At 43.1% G+C, this 10506-nt stretch overlaps 1 protein-coding gene across 1 annotated transcript in view; it reads right to left on the reverse strand.

The window, feature by feature from the left end:
• Fam186a (family with sequence similarity 186 member A) overlaps positions 1-10506 on the reverse strand; it is a 66742-nt gene that overhangs the window by 12252 nt on the left and 43984 nt on the right. The window contains exons 5-7 of the mRNA XM_087899284.1: positions 8136-8328; positions 5210-5358; positions 3942-4124 (exon numbers count right to left, since the gene is read on the reverse strand). Coding sequence (XP_087755410.1) covers positions 3942-4124; positions 5210-5358; positions 8136-8328 — 525 coding nt within the window. The remainder of the gene's footprint in view (positions 1-3941; positions 4125-5209; positions 5359-8135; positions 8329-10506) is intronic.

Raw genomic sequence — 10506 nt, forward strand, 5'->3', positions numbered from 1 at the left:
CCTAATATGGACTATCAAGAAAACTGAATAGGTTCTGTGAGTATGAAGCTCTGGAATATACTAAATCATATTTCTGAATTTATAGAGCTGGTTTTGGAGTTGGACTCTTGGCTTGGTCCCTCTCTAATTCCAAGCCTGTTGTTAAGAGAAAAATCCAGAGTTTCTGGAGTTTCTGTCTTATGTCAAGAGCCATGATATGAGACAGAAAGAAATATGAGTTTAGAAAACATCTTTGCTTTTCTTCATATGTATCATACTTTTCATTGAATATATCTATCATACCTTTCATTGAATGTATGTTTGTATATGTCTATATAATTAATGTTTAAGTTTTCCACAATGAACAATGAGTTTTTCCTGCACTGACATTTGAAGTTTCCAGGAAAAAGATGGGACCCCCATAACAACAACTCCACTCGGTTGATATGACATCATAATACTGATAGTGTTACAAGTCCTGTTTCGGGTATCAGCTGCACAGATGATTCCAACTTGGTTAGCTGAAATGGTGCACATCTTGTACAACATTCTGGCCAGACCTCCACAAAATACTCAGAGACTGTTTGCAATTTTAAAAGGCATTGATCTTGAAATTTAACCATCATTTTACTTTCACAGGATCCTCCAGAAAGAACCTCACCCCCATGACAGCTGGAAGTAATTCTAGAGGACGATGTCCCCTCTCTCAGCAAAGTTTGTTCTCAGGTTTAGGAACAATGTTTAGGGATTGATTATAATTTGTATACGGTTGAGAGTTGAGAAAGGAATTTTATAAGCTCAGGGATCTTTTTGAAAAAAAAAAGAGGGAAAATTGGATAGATAATAATGGTATTTGTGAATTATTGTTTATAGATAATTACATCGGCATAGATTTTTGTATATGGATACAAAGTTAAATTATATTGAATATTGTATGTATGCATGCTTCTACCTGTTTAAAACATTTTTATGTATTGATATATATTGTATTGATATATGTATACCATATTGCAGTGTACATTTCTACCTCTGATTAAGATACTCTTTTTTGTTTATGTATTGATATTTATTGTTTACGTTTGGAGGTCATTGTCCTCATTTATTGCACAGTTGTTTATTCTCTTAGTCTTTAAGTTAGATATATGTTAAGAATTGTAGATCAATAGTCATCTATGTCTGTCATATTTATGGTTAGACTAATCAGGTTCTTTAGATACATAGAGATTATATATAAATAATCTTCAACCTCTTCGAAGAGCTGTAGAAAATGGCATTTAATTTAATCTTAGAGTTCTGTGTAGTGAGACACAATCACTCCTGGCAACACGGACCTATTCCCAAGAGATAGTTGAGCACCAAAGACACTCCACTTGGAGCTTGTCTTCTTGACAAAACTGGCCTCTGGGCAAGGAACTGCCCATACCTCAACTACTGACAAATACACGGTATTCGGAAAGGGATAAGCAGAACTGTCAAATCTTACCAAGACAGGGTAAGACGGTTTTGAAAAATCTCTTGCCTGTTAAAATCTGGAAATGGATAAAATCCGGAAATGGATAAAGAGAACTGTTAAATTTTGCCAAGACAGGGTAAGATGGTTTTGAAAAATCTCTTGCCTGTTAAAAATAATCTGTCAGTTATTCTAGGCCTTAGTCAAAGTTGGTTGTTTCAACGCTGCAAACAGGTCTTTGGTGATTGCCAAGGTAGCCAGTTGTCTCTGTGATTTGTTGCATGTTTTGGAAGTTCTTTGATTGCACTTTCTAATTACTCAGGTAACATTATTTCCCTTCTCGGATCTTCTGTGGGGTTGAAGACTAGATAAAGGTAGCTACTTTCCTCTCATGACTTGGCCAAGTTATTATACAAGACTTAAGCTAGTTAGAATAGGATGTTTGTACTTATTGTATATAATTTTGTAGGTTTGTACTCACTGTCTATCATTTCGTAGTAGGCTTAGAACTCTCTTACTTAAACAAAAGGTAGAGGTGCTGCGAGAGTGCCTTCCACTGAAATACCAGCCCACTGGGGCGTGGTATATTTCTCTTTAAAAAAGAGCGGAAAGTCTCGGCTCAGCCTCTTGGTTCCAGTGCTTGGTTCCGGCTCCTGCTCCAACAACTAGGCTACTTTCCTGACAGTTTGTGTGTATGTAAGTTTTACCCCCCCAAAATAAATACCCCCTTTAAAACCTAACTGGTGTGGGATTGATTCACCATTATTTGCCCTTTGAGAGAAAGGAGGTAAATTTTCCCATTAGTCTTCTTCCAACACTGGGGCACCAACATGAACTCAGGCTCTATATTGGCATGGCAGGCACTGTATCAACTGACCCATTTCTCCAGCCTCTGTGTTTGCCTTTGAGACACGATCTTACTGTGCAGCCAAAGCTGGTCTCAGGGTTTTGATCCTCCTACCTCGGCTTGCTGAGTGCTGGGACAATTCCATGCTATGACACGTCTTTATGTTGCATACATTATTTAATTTATTGTTGTTTTGCCCTGCTGTAGATGGAACCCAAGGCCCAGAACACACTAGCAAGCACTCTACCACTGAGACACATCTCCAGCCTTGTATTAGAGAATCTATTTTCTTTCCCAGTATCGAGGGTTGAATCCAGGGCCTCCAAGCACTCTATCCCGAGCTCCGCTGTTTGATGTTCTTCAGCCACGGTCTTGCTATGGAGCCCAGACTGGCGTTGAACTCTTATAAATTCTCCTGCCTCAGCTTCCCAAATGCTGGGATTATAGGAGTAATACCAGCCTTATAATGTTAAATGTCTTATTTTATGGTGACTGCCATCTGATAAATGAACATATTTATGAGTAACACTACTGCAGGACTTGGATTTAACAAAACAAATATAACCCCCTATGAGCTACCCTAGGAAAAGAAGTTCAATTTTCTAAAGTTTTGGTTTAGAATGTTCAATAACTCTCCTGAAAAAAGTAAGCAACTCCAAAACTGTCTCTCTTTCCCTGGGAAACTTCCTGGGGTTTAAATGAGAGTGTGGTACAACAGAACTGAAACTATGGAGCCATGTGAGTGCCTCACCCCGCTCTGCTCCAGTCGCCAGTGCCAGGACTACACACACACCACTAAGCTAAGTTCTGTGTGGGACTACACACACGCTACCACACTAACCTCTGCACAGAGACTACACACACGCCACCACACTAACCTCTGCACAGAGACTACACACACGCTACCACACTAACCTTTGTGCAGAGACTACACACATGCCACCACACTAACATCTATGTAGAGATTACACACACGCCATCACACTAACATCTGTGTAGAGATTACACACACACCACCACACTAACCTCTGTGCAGAACTACACACATGCCACCACACTAACCTCTTTGGGGGATTACACATGTGCCCCTACACACTAAACTTTGTGTATTTCCTGTCTGTCTCTCTGACCTTGTAGCCCTGTTTGTCCTGGAACTTGCTACGTAGATCAGGCTAGCCTTGAACTCAGAGAAGGTGTGTGCCATCACTGCTGGCTTCACTATGTTGCCCAGGGCTGGTCTCAAACTCACAAGCTCAGTTGAGTTTACCACTTCAGCCTCCCAGTAACTGGAGAAGCAGGCAGATAGCATCAGCTGCATTTACAGTCATGTTATTGAATCATGGTGTGGAAAATACATCCCCTACCATGCTTTGCCTGGTGCCAGCAGCAAGAAATCTCAGGACGGAATTCCAAGCTGAACTCCTCCCTAGCCTTGCTATGCTTCCAGTATAACTGTTGGATGGCCATTAAATGATGAGTTCTGTAGGTCTATAAAGAGAAACACTGGCCAGTGCTGAATTAGTTTGGAGTATCTTGTGAGTCTAAACTAAGCTTACACCAAATACTTACTTTGGTAATTTCTTGGTGCTACAGAGAAAGTCAAGTTAGAAAGACAGAAGGTAGGATCAAAGAGCTGGGGACCAGAGGAGCCAAACCTTTACTCACTGTGACTGAAGGGAAGCAAGAGCTTTTCTGAAGGTCCACTGAATATCGAACTGCAGCAGCTTGGGAATATCCGGGTACCCTCCCAGCTGTGCCCAGAGAGTATTCAAAGATGTCTTCTCCATTATCGGGTAGCTTGAAGAAGACAGGTCAGCGTTCCAGATGGACTCCATCTGAGTCTGCTGTCTAAGAGAGTCAGAGCACATGAGGTAAGGGATGAAGCTCCTCTGATCGCCACAACCAGTTGAAACACGCGTCTCCTCTTCCCCACCCATGAACTGTACTCCCATGCCCCGGGGAGCCTCAGCTGTACCAGCAGACAGAGACAAGGGAACGCACCACTATGACCTAGTCATTCCTTTCAAGCTTCCTTCTTAGCCTCCTGAATACACAGACCATGTGTCTTCTCCTTCGGGAGGGAGAGAGGGAAGGAGGACAAAGAAACGCGTCTGTGCTTGAAAGCTTATTAGATATTCTTTAAATAATTTATTCCTTAGGAGGAACCAGCTTTTCAAACATTTTTTTACATGTTATTTATTTTGTATGTGTGTGGGAACATGTGAGCCATGGAGTGCACATGGAGGTCAGAGGACACCTGTGGCAGACAGTCCGGCTCTCTCCCCCAATAAGTCCCAGGAATCAAACCCGGATGGTTAGGCTTGGCAGCCTGCGCCTTCACCAAAGGCTAAGCCATCCTCTGGTCCAGCAGCGTTCAAAAAAAAAAAAAAGCAAACAAAACCTTTATTATATTAAGAGAAAGAGGGGCAGAGGGAGGGAGAGGTGGTGGTCAGAGGACAGCTCTGTGGCTTTGGTTGTCTCCTTCCACTGTGTGGGTCCTGGAGCGTAGACCCAAAGGTGTGACCAGTGAGCGCACCCAAATCACCTAAGTCATCTTACTTATTTTTTAAAAAAAGAACTCAAAATTAAATGCCAAATATTTAAGTAGAAATATATGTAAATAAAGCAGGCATGATGGCGTGTAGCTTTAATTCCAGACGAGGCGGAGTCGGGAGAGTCTGCGCATTCCAGGTCAGCCAAGGCTACACAAACGAAACAATGTTTCTTCTCAAGACAAAAGAAACAATACACCTTGCTGAATTCACTAAGGAAATAAGTACATCCACACTCTTGTACCACATTGTAAGTGTGGGAAAGGAAAGCCCTTGGGTAGAACTAAAATAGTTTTAATTAAAAAAAATTAGACATTGTGTATCACTTGTACCGAAAGTTTAATACTACATACCATGCCATGAAAGTTTAATGCTACATACCCAAAGGTTTTGAAAATGTTGGGCTTTTTGTTGTCTTCAATTAATAACTCCAAGACTGGCCGTTGAATTTTGGTAAAATCAGGTGTCTGCTTAAAGCCAGAGACCAAGGGCACAGGCTGGCTAAGATTTAGTTTAAACACCTTTTCGATCTAGAAGCAAAATCAACAAGAAGTTAATAAATACATAAAAGAAAGCACATTTCTCATGTCTCAGCCTCTGGAGGAAGTGTAAAGAGGAGCATCAGGAAAAGCCAGAAATGCTAGGAAGTTTGGCTTTGAATCCAGACAGTAGTGGAGCAGCGGAACTACACATCCACAGCCATGGTTCCCTTCGGACCGGGGAGCTGAGACCACGGTCTGAAACTCTATATATGTAGCTCAGCCTGGCCTTGCTTGCACTTGCTGTCTGTCTGCTTCTGTACCCCTGACCAGAGAGAGCCCTCTCCCTTTACCATTTCCTTCTTTAGGCCTTGACTTCCATAATCACCACTTGACTCTTGCCTGGGGGTTCTCAGTCTTTCATACAGCTTCTCGTGTTGTGGGGACCCCCAACCATAAAATTATTTTCATTTCTATTCATAGCTCTAATTTTGCTACTGTTTTGAATCATAATGAAAATATCTGTATTTTCCGATAGTCTAAGGTGACCCACATCTGTATTTTCCGATAGTCTAAGGTGACCCATTTCTGTATTTTCCGATAGTCTAAGAAGGTGACCCATGTGAAGGTAGCATTCAGCTCAAGGGGTCGCACCCACAAGCCGAGAATCGCTGCGTTAGAGCCTGCCCCTCCTCTGAAATGTCCGGGGCACGGTTATTATTCCTGTCAGGTTGCTGTTGCTACTGACACCCCACCTTCCTTACTCCACCTACAAAGACTATCATATTTACCAAACCAAAATTAGAGGTGTTTTTGCTGTTTGTTTAACAGAGCTATAATATTTAAAATATAATTGCTATGGAAAATTCAAAATATTTTACTTTAACCTGGCAATGAACAGAAGAAGTCTGTCCTATGCAAAGAGGCAAGCGAGTGAAGCTTGCAAATTAACCAATTATTTTGTCTTTTTTTTGAGACAAGGTATTATTATGAAATCTTGGATAATCTGGAACTTATTATGTAGCCCAGTCTGACCTCTATTAATAATATTAATGAGTCAGGCAGTGGTGGTACACACCTGTAATCCCAGCACTCGGGAGGCAGAGGCAGGTGGATCTCTGAGTTCAAGGTTAGCCTGGTGAGCAAGTTGCAGGACAGCCAGAGATGCACAGAGAAATTGTCTCAAAAAAAAAAACTTTTTTAATGAAAGAAAAACAATGATATATAGGCATTAAAATGTTTCTAGAATTCCAATTTGTGGTATTTAATATTAGAACTGGACTGGGTGTCGTGGTGTACCCTTTTAATTCCAACAGTTGGGAGGTAGGAAGATCTTTGAGTTGGAGACCACCTTAGTCTACATAGCAAGCTCCAGGCTAGCCAGTCTCAAAAACAAAACAAAAAAAGTAATAGTATTTGTAAGGAACATAACTTTAAAACCATTTTATGCCACCCAAGGCCATTTTGTGTGAATTAGAATACTGTGATGGCCGAGCTTGCCGCCTGACAGCTCTAACAAGAGTGAAGCCTCAGAAGCAGGCCCCTGGCAGGCCACCTGACAGCTGGACAGGCAAGAAGGCTGGCCACCTAACCCCAAGGTGGTATGCGGATGTGCTAGAACTCATGGTTCAAAACTGGCCTCTTCGCGCTCTGAGCAAAGAGTGACAGTCACGATCAGAAGCCAGGTGTATGGCACATGCTTGGAACCCCAGCGCCTGGGAAGCTGGGGCAGGAATACCGACTCTAGTTCTAGGCCAGCCTGGCTACACTGACAAACTCTGGCTCAAAATAAAACAACCCAGAACCAGAGAGCAGTGATTAGAGGAGGCCATCTGGAGGGACAGGTCCCCTGACTAGGAAAGGAACTCTTAATCCTAGCTGAAGTGTCTCTCGTCGGAAAGTTGCCATCGAGGGAGTATGCCTGTCTCCGGTTTGGGAGTTACTCTGAGGTCGTGGTGAGATAGAGCGAATGGCTAGAGTAGACGTGCCCAGCAGAATCTGTGACTGACCTATTTGGAAAGAGAGTTTTTAGATGTAGTTAAGAATCTCAAAACGAGGGCCTCCTGGTCTAATTAGGAGTGTAATAAATTCATTGCCATTTGTCCCCAGAGTCATCTGAAGGTGAGAACTGGAGTTACAGGGCTACAAGCTAAGGAGCCCCAACTAACAGATGCTACACCCGAAGAGAGGGCAAGGACCAGATCTCTTCCCAGAACCTCCAGAGACAGTGAACCCTGGGACACTTTGATTACGTAAACTTCTTGCCTCTAGAAGATAAGATAATTTCTTGCTGTCGGCAACAATGACAGAGGATTCTTTTTCATTTTTGTTGTTGCCGGTTCTTGAGGGGGCAAATATACAAGACAGGATATAGCCAAGGCCACCCTGGAAGTATCTATGTAGACCAGGCTGGCCTCAAACAGTGATCCTTTTGCCTTAGCCTCCCAAGTACAGAGATGACAGGTGTGAGCCACCACACCCTGTAGCCTCTGGCTACAATGTCCAGCTATTTCTAGTATAAACTTCTGATAACCTGTTACAACAGCCCCAGGAAACTCTAGACTACTTTACCTGTAGTCTAGCCAGGTAAACGTGATTGTCAAAACTTATTTCCTTGGAGTTGAGCATGATGATGGTGCACGCCTTTAATCCCAGCACTTGGGAGGCAGAGCCAGGCAGATCTCTATGCATTTGAGGCCAGCCTGATCTACATAGTGGGTTCCAAAGCAGCCATAGATGCATAGGAGAGAGATTGTGTCTCAAACAAACTAAAACAACCCTTACTTCTTCACCTCGCCCTGGAAAGAAGGAGCAGAAGGAAAGGTTACCTGGCTGAAGAGCTGCATCATGGACCACAGGTACTGCTTCCGCCTTTCCTCCAGCTGCTTCTGCTTGTCTGTCCAGAACCGCATCACCTTCTTCTGGTATTGATCAATTCTATCCAGCATGATGTAGAGGTTCCGAGTCTCATACCCTTTCCCAGTATTTTGGATGGCTTTTAATCGTTTGGTTATGTTGTTTCTTGAAAAAAGTCAAGAATTAGATCCATATAGTTCCCAAAGCTACCATAGCAAACCTGAGTTCTGTTTCCTTCCATTCCTTTCTCATTTTGAGTTCCTAAGCGGTATGACTTGTTAAACAAGGCCTTTATCTAATTTCTATATAAGAATAATTTTCTGAGTGGTTGGTGGTGGTGCACGCCTTTAATCCGGGGTGCTCAAGAGGCAGAGGCAGGCGGACCTCTGTGAGTTCAAGGCCAGCCTGCTCTCCAGAGTGAGCTCCAGGACAGCCAGGGCTACACAGAGAAACCCTGTCTGGAAAACAGACAGACAAATTCTGTAGTGCTAGGTAGGGGTGGAACCCAGTACCTCACACATGCTGCACACAGACACACATGCTGCACACATGTTCTACCACCGAACTGTGCCTCAGATCACTATCATCACTGTTTTTAAACAATTCGGGGGATACTAATCAATTCACGTGCAAGACACGAAAACTGGATGTTTAAAGATTAGACAGTCTTTGGGGCTGCAGAGATGGCTCGGGTATGCACATGGGACAAGGACATAAATGTAAGCAAAACATCCATACTCACAGAATAAAATAAAAGTTGAAGGAAAAGAAGGGCTGGGTTGTTAGTGCAATGGCAGACAACACTAACTTAGTGTTTCCAAAACCCTGGGTCTCTTCCCTGTCATCTTAACAAAACAAAACAAAACAGAAACAATTTTAAAACCTGGGTGGTATTGGTCTAGAAATGTTAGGTTTAAATTTTTCCCGTTCGTACCAGGGTAACATTAAATATTTAAGGGTTTATCTATCTGGTATTGATTGCAGAAACTACTAAAAGTATTTTTTTAGATATTGGGAGGTGAGAGGGCTAGCTGGGCATGGTAGCTGTTATCCGGCACTCATGACACCAAGGTAGGACTGTTATGTTTGAGGCCAGCACAGATTAGTGAGCATATGTTGTTCTGGACTACAGGAGACCCTGTCTCGGCAAAAACAAACAAACAAAAAAACCCTCAAAGAATTTATAGTTGATGTACATTTAAATTCCCTCAGCGGGGGGAGGAAAGGTGTATTATTTTACAAGTGGTGACCAAGTAACTAGGAAGGAAAAAAAAGAGACCCAGATCTCATAGTAGAGAGGTATGAGCCAAATATGTAAGGAAAACAAACTGAGAAAGACTTCTGTTTGGTTGTGAGACAAGTTCTCCTGGCTTGCCTGGAACTCACAATGTAGATCAGGTTCTCTTTCTCTTTCTCTCTTCCCTCCCCATCCCCGTTATCTCAATAAAACTCTCCACTTAAGCTTTGCCTTCTGGCTCTCCCCTGCCAAGGTCCCTCTCGCCCAAAGTCATTACAGTAACTGCAAGTGTAGACTACCATGCCCAGCCTTTTCTGATATTAAAAAAAATTCAGGGCCAACAATAAAGTTGCTATGGTAACACAAGGTGTTGATTTCCCACTTCAGATGTGATGCAGAGCTGCGTCTGATGGCCCATGTCTGTCCTGCACTCATCGGGTGGCTAAGAGTTGGAGGCCATTCTGGGCTACACAGTGAATTTCAGGTCAGTGTGGGCTTCAGGGGGAGCCTTATCTCAAAACCAAAGCAGAATAAATAGGTAGATCAGGCATGCTGGACATGCCTGTAACCCCAGTATTGGTGGAGTATTGGTAGGGAAATAGGTTGTCCCTGCCAGCCGCATGGGAAGGTTCCAGAAGAAATGCAGAACAGGTGTAGGGGGACAGAGAACATCTGGAATCCTCCAGTCTCCTCTAGCTTCCCTGTGCAACACACACACACACACACACACACACACACACACACGCACGCACGCACGCGCGCGCACACACCCTAAGCCCTGAATGCTAAACGTACACACTCCTCCTGCCTCCAGCTTCCAAGCAGTAGAATTGCAAGGATATACCACCACTGCTGACTTCCTTTTATTGTCTTAAACCTTCATCCTGCAGACCCTTAATGATCACAGCATATGATATGGGCCTAGAGGAATGGTTCAGTGGTTAAGAGCAGTTGCTGCTCTTCCAGAGGACCCGAGTTTGATCCCTAGCACACACATCATAGCTCACAACCGACTATAACTCTGTCTTTAGGAAATCCAACATCCTCTTTGAGCACAGGCCTATGCATGCTGCAGATATGCATGCAAACAAAATGCTCATACATGT

This window comes from Myodes glareolus, chromosome 19, assembly GCF_982192425.1.
Source record: "Myodes glareolus chromosome 19, mMyoGla1.1, whole genome shotgun sequence".
Taxonomy (NCBI): Eukaryota; Metazoa; Chordata; class Mammalia; order Rodentia; family Cricetidae; genus Myodes; species Myodes glareolus.